The sequence below is a fragment of the Rhinopithecus roxellana genome, chromosome 10, assembly GCF_007565055.1.
Source record: "Rhinopithecus roxellana isolate Shanxi Qingling chromosome 10, ASM756505v1, whole genome shotgun sequence".
NCBI classification, from domain to species: domain Eukaryota; kingdom Metazoa; phylum Chordata; class Mammalia; order Primates; family Cercopithecidae; genus Rhinopithecus; species Rhinopithecus roxellana.
Window position 1 is genome coordinate 94,032,224 of NC_044558.1, and position 12,067 is coordinate 94,044,290.

The window sequence follows — 12,067 nt, forward strand, 5'->3', positions numbered from 1 at the left end:
CTGCTGCCAGGCTGGAGTGGAGTGCGGTGGCACTATCTATGGATAGTGGTGAACCCTATATATACTGTTCGTTCTGATAACCAAGATGACTACTAAGTAATTACAGGATAGGAAGCATATACAGTGTGAACATGTTGGACAAAGGGATGATTCATGTCCCAGGCAATATGGTAAGAGATTTCATTACACTGCAAAGAATAATGCATAATTTGAAACTTATGAGGGCCAGGCGCAGTGACTCATGCCTGTAACTACAGCACTTTGGAAGGCCGAGGAGGGTGGATCATGAGGTCAGGAGTTCAAGACAAGCCTGGTCAACATACTAAAAATACAAATATTAACCAGGCGTGGTGGTGCACACCTGTAATCCCAGCTACTCAGGAGGCTGAGGCAGGAGAATTGCCTGAACCCAGGAGGCAGAGGTTGCAGTGAGCCAAGATCGCACCACTGCACTCCAGCCTGGGCATCAGAGCAAGACTCTGTCTCAAAAAAAAAAAAAAAAAAAAAGAAACTTATGAATTATTGATTTCTGGGTTTTTCCACTTAATATTTTCAGACTGCAGTTGACCATATGTACCTGAAACTGTGGAAAGCAAAACCATGGATAAGGGAGGATGAGATCTTAAAGTCCAATCAGTCCACTCTCAGGTAGCCTGGCAGCAAGAGTTCAAGTGCTATGGCTGGAGGCCAGGAAAATAGCTTTCCAGCTGAACACTACAGGTTTGTCTCAGTGCTCACCATCTGCTGAACACCTCAAAAAAAAACAAAACAATGAATACAACACAATGCCACAGACCAAATGTTTTTTATTTGATGTAATGCTGGCTTGCTTCCAAAGCAGTACATCCTAATCAGTACTGATTTTCAGCTCCACCAATAGGTATTGGTTGGACATGCCCAAATTAGTGTAGATTCACCATGACCTATTGAGTACTCCTGAGTGAAGAAAAGCTAAAAAAAATTTTAAGAAAATTGGGCTGGGTATCCGCACAATACCAACAGCAGTGGCTCACGCCTGTAATCCCAACACTTTGGAAGGCCGAGGCGGGTGGATCACAAGGTCAGGAGATCAAGACCATCCTAACACTGTGAAACCCTGTCTCTACTAAAAATACAAAAAAATTAGCCAGGCGTGGTGGCGGGCACCTGTAGTCCCAGCTACTCAGGAGGCTGAGGCAGGAAAATGGCGTGAACCCAGGAAGGTGGAGCTTGCAGTGAGCCAAGATCGCGCCACTGCACTCCAGCCTGGGGGACAGAGCAAGACTCCGTCTCAAAAAAAAAAAGAAAAGAAAAAAAATTGGGCTGGGCAAGAGTCAAGTGAAAAAAACAACTCTTTGTAAAGCACCTTTAAAGTGCTATGAGCTAATATTCATTGAGGTCTTGCTGTTAGGTATTATTACTTTTTTGAGAAGGAGTCTCACTGTCGCCCAGGCTGGAGTGCAGTGGCACCATCTCAGCTCACTGCAACTTCCGCCCCCCCAAGGTTCAAGCGATTCTCCTGCCTCAGGCTTCTGAGTAGCTGGGATTACAGATGTGTGCCACCACACTTGGCTAATTTTTCTATTTTTAGTAGAGATGGCGGTCTCACCATGTTGGCCAGAGTGTTCTCCAACTCCTGAACTCAGGTGATCCGCCCACCTCGGCCTCCCAAAGTACTGGGATTACAGGTGTGAGCCACGGTGCCTGGCCTAGGTATTATTAAAAGCACATTTGGGTATATCTGCTCATTTAATCCTCAAAAACTAACAAACAAACAAACGAAAAACCCTATGAGCTGGGGAGTGCTTTTATCCCGTCTACAGATGAGGAAACTAACAAGACAGAAGTGAAGTGACATCGTACTCAGACACACAGCTAATAAAATAGAAAGGGTAGGCTGGGCGTGGTGGCTCATGGCTGTAGTCCCAACACTTTGGGAGGCTGAGGCAGGAAGATTACCTGAGACCAGGAGACCAGCCTGACCAACATGGTGAAACCCCATCTTTTCTAGCAATACAAAAATTTTAGCCGGGTGTGGTGGTGTGCACCTGTAGTCCCAGCTACTCAGAGGGCCAAGGCACAAGAACTGCTTGAACCCGGGAGGAGGCTGCAGTGAGCCGAGATCACACCACTGCACTCCAGCCTGAGTGACAGAGTGAGACTCTGTCTCAAAAAAAAACGTAGGCTGAGATTTCAACTGAGTCTACCTGGAGAAACTATAACAACCACTAAGCGACATTGCTGCCCTATTTGTATACTTATCCCGTGGAACTATGTTTCTCTTCTGCTCAAAACTCTCCTATAGTTCCCCTTTTAATCAGGGTCAAAGCCAAAGGTCTTACGATGGCCTACAAGGCCCTAAGTGACTTGCTTCCCATTGCTACTCTACATCATTTCCACTGACCCACTGCATTCTAGCAACCTTGCTCTTCCTACACCACACTACACCTGCTTCTACCTCAAGGTCTGTCCTTGCTGTTCCCACTGCCTGTTATACTCTTCCCTGAGACAGTGGTGGCTTGCTCTCACATTTCCATCAGAACTCTACACAGTGTCACCTCCTTGGACTACCCTATTTAACATAGTACCCCTCACCCTTTCCACACTTAATTAAAACCACCTAGCAGTAACACCACCCTCTAGAATACAAGCTACATGACAACAGGGACATCTAGGAGTCTGGCTTGTACCATTTGTGTCTAGGACACCACCTGGCACACACGAGATAATGCTTAAAAACTGGCCACATACGCTTTCACAACCCAATTAAATAACTTCAGGCAGCAAATCATGCCTCTGTGCCAATAAAACCCAAACCAAGGCTGGGCGCGGTGGCTCACACCTGTAATCTCAGAACTTTGGGAGGCCGAGGCGGGCAGATCACGATGTCAGGAGATGGAGACCACCCTGGCTAACACACTGAAACATCACTTCTACTAAAAACACAAAAAAATTAGCTGGGTGTGGTGGCACACGCCTGTAGTCCCAGCTACTCAGGAGGCTGAGGCAGGAGAATCACTTGAACCTGGGAGGCGGAGGTTGCAGTGAACCAAGAGTGTGTCACTGCACTCCAGCCTGGGCGACAGAGCGAGACTCCGACTCAGAAAAAAAAAAGAAGAAAAGGATATATCAAAGCAGTCTTATAGAATCTTTATTTTTATGATTAAAAACCTGGTCTTCCTTGGGCCAGGCACGGTGGCTCACGCCTGTAATCCCACCACTTTGGGAGGCCGAGGCAGGTGGATCACGAGGTCAGGAGATCGAGCCCATCCTGGCTATTACCGTGAAACCCCGTCTCTACTAAAAATACAAAAAAAAAAAAAAATTGCAGGGCGTGGTGGGCGGGCACCTGTAATCCCAGCTACTCAGTAGACTGAGGCAGGAGAATGGTGTGAACCCAGGAGGCAGAACTTGCAGTGAGCCGAAATCACGCCACTGCACTCCAGCCTGGGGGACAGAGTGAGACTCTGTCTCCAAAAAAAAAAAAAAAAACCCTGGTCTTCCTTAATGTATATATGTTGGTATCTCCTTTAAAGGGTTAAGTTTCTTTGGAATGACTTGATGATTTTGAGCAACTATATACACCACCTAAAGAATTGGTAGAAGCGTAAATTCTTAATCAGTTACTGGCTATAGTCATTGTCTTGAAGGGGAAAATAACCCCAAGTTGACAACAGATGCCTGTCCTTACAGATAAAATGAAATTATTCAATGCACTGGGTTGACTTAACACTGCAAGTAAATAAATAACACATCAAACTTTAAGCTTGTTTAATTTTCATGAGACTAATTTCTTAGCTACAGCTGTCAAAACAGGTACCTGGCCCTAAGTGGGCAAAATGTGCCTTAAAAAAAAAAAAATTAAGAACAGGTTTTAGAAAACTTATTTTATTTGTGTAATTTTCGAATACACATTTGCTTTTCTTTGGGTTTAAGCGCAGTTAAGTCACAGGAACTGTTAACTTTTCCTAAGTAAATTCAATGCTTCCTAGGAGAGAGAAGAGGAAAGAGAAAAGGGGGAGAACACACGGAAAAGTAAGGACAACCTATTCGACAAAGGACAGGTTTTGTATCTGCAGATTTCCAGAAGGTTGATTTCAAACAAATCGGGAGGGATGGATACATTCCAACTCTCCAAGTGCTGTAGACCATCCGGAAGCAAATGCCGGCGGCCCTTGGGGAGTGATCGAAACGTGTAGTAGTAGCAGGGCTCTCTTCGTCCCATTCATTGACACTTGATAGTGTCTCCAGAACACTCACCTCCGTTCTAGTTGAGCACAAGTCACTCACCAAGGAAGCTGGTGGGAGTCGGACACACACCCACACGTACACCCACACCCTTGGCCCCAGGGCTGTAAAGCGCGATCCACGGAATCCAGAGGAGACCGAAACCCAGGAGTCGATGGAACCTCTCACTGCAAAATCTCCCCGCTTTCTGAGGCTGAAGCCGAGAAGAACGCCACAGGACAACGCGTGGGAAGAGGGGGCACCTCCCCCTTACCTTGATGGCTTTCTCCATGTCGCTCTCCTCTGACATACTCAGTGGGGCCCCCACAGCCGGGAGAGGCAGAGGCTGCGCAGCCGCCCTGTCCCCGCGCGGCCGAGGAAGCAAAGGGCTCGGCACTCGGGCCCCTGGGCCTCGTGGGGATGGGAGGCAGCAGCCCCTCGGGACCGGTGGGGATGAGGACCCCGGAGCCGGCTCTGCTTCGGCGGGCGGCTCTAGGCTGGCGGCAGCAGCAGCGGCCGAGGCGGCGGCCCCTGGGGACAAGTCTTTGTGCTGGGCCCCGCGCGGCCGCCTCCTAGCCTCATCCCCGGCTGGGGAGTCAGGCTCCCGGGGTAGGGCGAGGCGGGGAGGGCCTTCACCCGGGGCGCTGTGCAGGGGCCTCGTGGGGCCGCCGCTTAGACCCGGGCTCGCCAGGTCCTAAAGAGTAGCCTGCGCCTCCGCCTCCGCCGCCTGCACCGCCGCGAAGCCGAAGCCGAAGCAGAGCTCGGCGCCGCTGCTCCCGCCGCCGCCTCAGCGCCACACATCGCCGGGACACCCGCGCCGGGCAGCCCCGCCGGCTGCCCTCACGCACGCGCTGTGCTCCACGGGAGCTCCGGGCCGCCCCTTTTGCCGCCCAGCTTCGTGACTCCACTGCCCCACGCGCCCCTTGCTGCCTTCCGCTGGGGTTTCCAAGCCGCCCCCGAGCCGCGCACCCGACTTGCAGGCGCCCGCCTGGGCCTCCCTAAGTCGCGCCGCTTACAGAACAGGCCCCTGGACCTTCCGCGGCGATGGCGCTGCGCTAATGACGTCATGGGTCCGGACTCGCGTGAGTGCGCGTGCGTTGGAGCCTCAGCCTTTATCTCCACTCTGCAGAGATTCAGGCCTGGGAAACGCTCTTCTGAGAGGACCCGTGGAGGTCAACACGGGAGAGAGAAGAGAGGACTGAAGCACCTAAAGGGTCCTGCCTTAAGGGAGCAGGATTGTGTAGAATATATAATAGCAGTAGCAGCTCTGTTTACGGAGCATTAACCTTACATGGAGTTCTTTCCTACGTTACCTCCTTTCATCTTTACAAGGGCGCTATTTGGTGTTGTGAGGTACGGATGTTCCCATCCCTAATTTGTAGAATAGGTAACTGAGGCTCAAGAGAGCTAGTTTGCGTACAGCCGAGAATTGGTCAAGTTAGAATGGGACCCCAGATTTGTGCTCCCTACTCTCCACCAATAACCTATCAAAGGGCTTTGAAAGAGCTTTTGACTAATCGCCTCTCAATGGTTCTTCGTTCACTTATTAATTGCACATCAGTATGTGCCAAATCTACTAGACACTGGAGAAACAGGAACAAGACACGGTACCGGCACATGGATCTTTCAGGAAAAGGAAGTAGGTAATAAACAGGAAAAAGCCCGAGTCTGATGCTGAGAAGAACATAAACAGGATGCTGAGGTAAGATAATAACGGGATGTGGGGACTGCTTCGTATTAGATTATTAAGGAAGGAATCTCAGGAGGTAACATTTAAGCTGAGACCCCTGAGGAATGAGAAAGGGCTGACTATTGGAAATCCAAGGAAAGATTTCTGGGCAGATGGGTAAAAAATTTAAGGTGGAAATACGCTAAATATGTTCAAGGATCAGCAAGAAGGTCATTGTAGCTGGAGTAGATCGAGTAGGAGGAGACTGATAAAGGATGAGGTTGGAGGCCGGGCGTGGTGGGTCATGCCTGTAATCCCAGCACTTCAGGAGGCCAAGGTGGGCAGATCACTTGAAGTCAGGAGTTCGAGATCAGCCTGGCCAACATGGTGAAACCCCGTCTCTATTTCAAAAAAAAGTTTTTTTTAAAGTATAAAAAGGATGAGGTTGGAGATGTGGGCAGTGGCTTCATCATATGTGGCCTTTGGGGGTCATAATCAGGACTTTGGATTTTATTCTAAGCTCTTGTAAGGTTTTAAACTAAAGAGTGCTGTGATCAAATTTGTTTTAAAATATCACTCTGCTTTGTAAAGAATGGAATATAGGAAAGCAAGAATGGAAACAGAGCTATTGAGCTATTAGGCTATTGGAGAATAATGCAGTTGAGAGATTATTACACCGTCTGAACTAAAGAGGTGGCAGTAAAGGTGTAGAGAAGATGGATTTTTTTTTTTTTTTTTAAATAGGGTGCCACTGGCTAGAGTGCAGTGGCATGATCACAGCTCACTGCAACTTAGACCTCCTGGACTCAGGCAATCCTCCCACCTCAGCATCCTGAGTACCTGGAACTACAGGGGCATACCACCATGCCTGGCTAATTTTTCGTATTTTTTTGTAGAGATGGGGTCTCTCCACATTGTCCAGTCTGCTCTCCAACTCCTGAGTTAAATTGATCCACCTCCCTTGGCCTCCCAAAGTACTGGGATTACAGGCGTGAGCCACTGGGCCTGGCTGAGAAGATGGATTTAAGACATGTTCCGGAGGTAACATTGTCAGGACTTCCTGAAGGATTAGATGTGGAAGGGGAGGATAAGAAACAGACCAAGGATAACTTTCACATGTATGCTTAAGCAACTGGATGGATAATGATGCCACTGAATGAGTGAAAAACTTGATGGAGGTGGAAGATTCAGAGTTCGTTTCTATCTAGGTTAATTTGAGACATACTAGAGCGTAAGTAATTGAATATTGGAGTGGAGACTTAGTTGTCTACCGAATTATTATTTTCTTTGTTGGACATACACCTACACTGCATTCTCAAAGTAAAATAAGTGTGGCTCTGTGCCTATGCTCTCCCCAGCAGAAAGTGAGCAGAAGAGGTGTGCACAGTTTCCAGGCCTGGCCCATACAGACCTCCAACAGGTGTTTCCCTGTGCTCTTACTCCTTCTGCCAACTGGAAGCAGATGGTGACCAGGCTCTGGAGAAGGCAAGGCCTGAAGATGGGAGATTCCTGAGTGGAGGAGAACTGTGCCTTACTGACCTAAATATCCACTCAGTATTGTTATGTGAGAATAAATAAACTTGGGTTGACCTTTTACTACTTTGAGTCTTTTGTTCTAGCAGCTTTGCCTATGCTACCTAATATGAATAAGAGCAATCATGCGGCAGTTAACTTCAGGAGAAAATTTTTAAATGACTTGAATTGACATCTGTAATAGGAAATATTCGTGCAAAGTAATTATGGTTTTTGCCATTTAAAAGTAATGGCAAAAACTGCAATCATTTTTGCACCAACCTATATAGAAGATGCCCGGGATTCATTCATTTCCTCCAGTAAGAATTTCTCTCTGCCAGGCTCTGTGTCTTGTAATAGAGATGCAGAGATGATGTCGTATAATAGAGATGCAGTGATGAAGAGACAAGATCCCTGCCCCCAGGCAGCTTTTAGTCTAGCTGCTCAACTTATTTGCACATGCTTTCCCACTACCTAGAAACTCTTCCCTCCTAACACACACAAATACACACACACGCACAGCCTAGTTTCTACTCATTCTTCAACCTTATTCTTCTTTGAGGTGGAGCCTCGCTGTGTCCCCTAGGCTGGAGTACAGTGGCGCGATCTCGGCTCACTGCAACTTCTGCCTCCTGAGTTCAAGTGATTCTCCTGCCTCAGCCTCCCAAGTAGCTGAGATTACAGGCGCCTGCCACCACACCCGACTAATTTTTGTATTTTTAGTAGAGACAGGGTTTCACCATGTTGGCCAGGCTGGTCTCGAACTGCTGACCTTAGGTGATCCGCCCACCTCGGCCTCCCAAAGTGCTGGGATTACAGGCGTGAGCCACCACACCTGGTCAATTCTTGATAATGTTTTTTCAGAAAGACATGCCTTGCCCATACCCTCCTTTCCTAATCTAAATCAGATGTTCCTATTATCCTGTAACTAAATAGTCTCAACAAGGGAAAGAATCTTTTTTGTCTTAGGAGTCATATGTCCCTAATACCCAATCCATTGTAGGTACTTAATAAATTTATCCGTTGAAGGAATCAATGAATGGAAAAGGCAGAACCCTGAAGAAAGCGGTTTCTTCCAACGAAATTCCTCTGTTGTTTGCTGGTGAGGCCACCCTGGTTCACAGCCTTCAGTGATGCTCACCTCCTGGTACTTAGGATCTTATGTAGTCCTCTCACCCTGCATGTGGGCTGGATCAAGTGGTTTGCTTCCAGTGAACGGATGTCATGTTCAAGATTAGGTTACAGAAACACTCTGGCTTCCATTGGGGCCCTCTCTGACTCTTACACATTTGCTCTTAGGGAAGCCGGCTCACTTGGTTCCTAAAGCTGCTGTAATAAAGTATCACAAATTGGGTGGCTTAAAACAACAGAATTTGATCCTCACAGCTCCAGATGCTAGAAGTCTGTAATGAATGTGTCAGCAGAGGCCAGGCACTGTGGCTCACTCCTGTACTCCCAGCACTTTGGGAGGCCAAAGCAGGCAGAGCACTTGATGTCAGGAGTTCGAGACCAGCCTGGCCAACATGGTGAAACCCCGTCTCTACTAAAAATACAAAAAAAAATTTGCCAGTGGTGGTGGTGGTTACCTGTAATCCCAGCTACTCTGGAGTCTGAGCCAGGAGAATCACCTGAACCGGGAAGGCAGAGAGGTTGCAGTGAACTGAGATTGTACCTGTGCACTCCAGTCTGGGCAACAGAGCAAGACTCTATCTCAAAAAAAAAAAAAGTGGCCAGGCACAGTGGCTCATGGCCAAGGTGGGCAGATCAAGAGGACAGGAGATTGAGACCATCTCGGCTAACACGGTGAAACCCCATTTCTACCAAAAATAGAAAAAAGTAGCCAGGCGTAGTGGCGGGCACCTGTAGTCCCAGCTACTCAGGAGGCTGAGGCAGGAGAATGGCGTGTACCCAGGAGGCAGAGCTTGCAGTGAGTCAAGATCACGCCACTGCACTCCAGCCTGGGTGACAGTGCGAGACTGTCTCAAAAAAAAAAAGTCAACAAAGCCATGTTCCCTCTGAAGGTTACAGGGAAGGCTCCTTCCTTCTGGTGGCTTTGGACAGTCCTTGGCCGCCTTTGGCTGTATCACTCCAGGCTGTGCCTCTGTCTTCACATGGCCTTCCCTGTGTGTCTCTCTGTGTCCTCTCTTATTAAAACAGTCGTTGGATTTATGGTCCAACATCATCCAGCATGATCTTATCTTAATTACATCTGCAAAGACCCTATTTCCAAATAAGGTCACATTCTGAGCTTCTGTGCAAACATGAATTTGGGGGCAATATACTATTCAGTCCATTAGAGACATGTTGAGGAACTAACGTGTCTTACTAGCTGCCAGTGAGTACCTAAGGACTACCAACACATACATGAGCTTGGACAGGATACTCACCAAATTGAGCCTTTAGCTGACAGCATCCTCAGCCCACAACATGATCATGTCCCTGTGAGAGTCTCTATGCCAGGCGCACCCAGCCAAGCCATACCCAAACTCCCGTCCCACAGAAACAGATTTTTTTTTTTTTTGGTACGGCCTCTCGCTCTGTCGCCCAGGCTAGAGTGCAGTGGCCGGATCTCAGTTCACTGCAAGCTCCGCCTTTCGGGTTTACGCCATTCTCCTGCCCCAGCCTCCCGAGTAGCTGGGACTACAGGCTCCGCTACCTCGCCCGGCTAGCTTTTTGTATTTTTTAGTAAAGATGGGGTTTCACTGTGTTAGCCAGAATGGTCTTGATCTCCTGACCTCGTGATCCGCCCGTCTCGGCCTCCCAAAGTGCTGGGATTACAGGCTTGAGCCACCGCGCCCTGCCAGAAACAGATTTTTAAATGTTATTTTAAAGTACTAAATTTGGCCGGGCACGGTCATTCACGCCTGTAATCCCAGCACTTTGGGAGGCTGAGGCGGGTGGATCACTTGAGGCCAGGAGTTCAAGACCAGCCTGACCAACATGGTGAAACCCCATCTCTACTAAAAGTACAAAAATTAGCCGGGTGTGATGGCACCTGCCTGTAATCTTAGCTACTCAGGAGGCTGAGGCAGGAAAATCACTTGAACCCGGGAAGCAGAGGTTGCAGTGAGCCAAGATCATACCACTGCACTCCAGTCTGGGCGACAGAGCAAGACTATCTCCAAAAAAATTTTTAAAATTAAAAATATGGCCAGGCGCGGTGGCTCAAGCCTGTAATCCCAGCACTTTGGGAGGCCGAGACGGGCGGATCACGAGGTCAGGAGATCGAGACCATCCTGGCTAACACGGTGAAACCCCGTCTCTACTAAAAAAATACAAAACACTAGCCAGGCGAGGTAGCGGGCGCCTGTAGTCCCAGCTACTGGGGAGGCTGAGGCAGGAGAATGGCGTGAACCCGGGAGGCGGAGCTTGCAGTGAGCCGAGATCAAGCCACTGCACTCCAGCCTGGGCGACAGAGCGAGACTCTTGTCTCAAAAAAAAAAAAATTAAAAATAAATAAGGTTGGGCATGGTGGCTCACGCCTGTAATCCTAGCACTTTGGGAGGCCAAGATGGGCAGATCACGAGGTCAGGAGTTCAAGACCCGCCTGGCCAATATGGTGAAACCCCGTCTCTATTAAAAATACAAAAAATGGCCGGGTGCGGTGGCTCAAGCCTGTAATCCCAGCACTTTGGGAGGCCGAGACAGGTGGATCACGAGGTCAGGAGATCGAGACCATCCTGGCTAACACGGTGAAACCCCGTCTCTACTAAAAACTACAAAAAACTAGCCGGGCGACGTGGTGGTGCCTGTAGTCCCAGCTACTCAGGAGGCTGAGGCAGGAGAATGGCGTAAACCCGGGAGGCGGAGCTTGCAGTGAGCTGAGATCCGGCCACTGCACTCCAGCCTGGGTGACAGAGCAAGACTCCATCTCAAAAAAAAAAAAAAAAAAAAAAAAAATACAAAAAATTATTCAGGCATGGTAGTGCATGCCTGTAATCCCAGCTACTGGGGAGGCTGAGGCAGGAGAATTGCTTGAACTCAGGAGGCGGAGGTTGCAGTGAGCCGAGATCGTGCCATTGCACTCCAGCCTAGGTGACAGGGCAAGACTCTGTCTCAAAAAAAAAAAAAAAAAAAAGAACAGACAGGATCAATATGTGGGCTACAGGCTGGGTGCGGTGGCTCATGCCTGTAATCCCAGCACTTTGGGAGGCTGAGCCGGGCGGATCACTTGAGGTCAGGAGTTTGAGATCAGCTTGGCCAACATGGAGAAATCCCAACTCTACTAGAAATACAAAAATGAGCCGAGTGTGGTGCCATGCACCTATCATCAAAATAAATAAGCAGATTCTGATTCCTTAGCTGTGGGGTGGTGCCTGGGTTTCTGCATTGCTAAGAAGCTGCCCAGTGATGTAGATGATGCTGCTCGGTCCAGGACCATACTTTGAGAAGCGGGTGTCGACACCTCCACAGTGCCTGTCACTCAACAGCCCCTACTTACGGAATGGGCCTTGCTTCATGTGGGTGCCATGTGACCCCATCCCCTGGCCACAGCTGACTGGCCCAGGAATGGCCATCTGACCCACGCTGGGCCCTTCAGAGGATCCTGGGAAGTGAGACTGGAATATTAAGCCATTTGTGGGTGGCTGTGGACACGGAGAGGTCGTTTTGTCCCAGGCTGAGGCAGTCCTTGTCTGCCTCAGAAAATGGAAGCGGTGAGGCTGTGGAGAGGCCAGAAGG

General features: G+C 48.9%; 2 protein-coding genes across 10 annotated transcripts in view; one reads left to right on the plus strand and one right to left on the minus strand.

Annotated features, from left to right (window-relative positions):
* MAPKAPK5 (MAPK activated protein kinase 5) overlaps positions 1–5,266 on the minus strand; it is a 53,085-nt gene extending 47,819 nt beyond the window's left edge. For 6 of the 9 annotated variants that reach the window (XR_004059580.1, XR_004059579.1, XM_030938949.1 and 3 more), the window contains exon 1: positions 4,481–4,951. Coding sequence is in view for 5 of the 9 variants with exons in the window: in XM_030938949.1 (XP_030794809.1) it covers positions 4,481–4,516 (36 nt within the window). In the remaining 4 variants the exon portion in view is untranslated. Of the gene's footprint in view, positions 1–577; positions 708–4,480 lie in introns of those variants that run through there. The other 3 variants (XR_004059582.1, XR_004059581.1, XM_010378896.2) reach the window with 3 other exon arrangements.
* LOC104674536 lies at positions 4,627–7,472 on the plus strand. Its single transcript, XM_030939706.1, has 3 exons — positions 4,627–4,653; positions 4,883–5,908; positions 6,772–7,472. Exons 1-2 carry the CDS (start codon positions 4,627–4,629, stop codon positions 5,489–5,491), a joined length of 636 nt encoding a protein of 211 aa, XP_030795566.1. The 3' UTR covers positions 5,492–5,908; positions 6,772–7,472.
* The last annotated feature ends 4,595 nt before the right edge of the window (positions 7,473–12,067 follow it).

Bases quoted from the DNA above. Each gene is read 5' to 3' on its own strand.
- LOC104674536 (XM_030939706.1), top strand. From the start codon at position 4,627: ATGGGAGGCAGCAGCCCCTCGGGACCG. The intron at 4,654-4,882 runs GTGGGGATGAGG...GCCGCCGCTTAG, and splicing joins GCAGCAGCCCCTCGGGACCG to ACCCGGGCTCGCCAGGTCCT.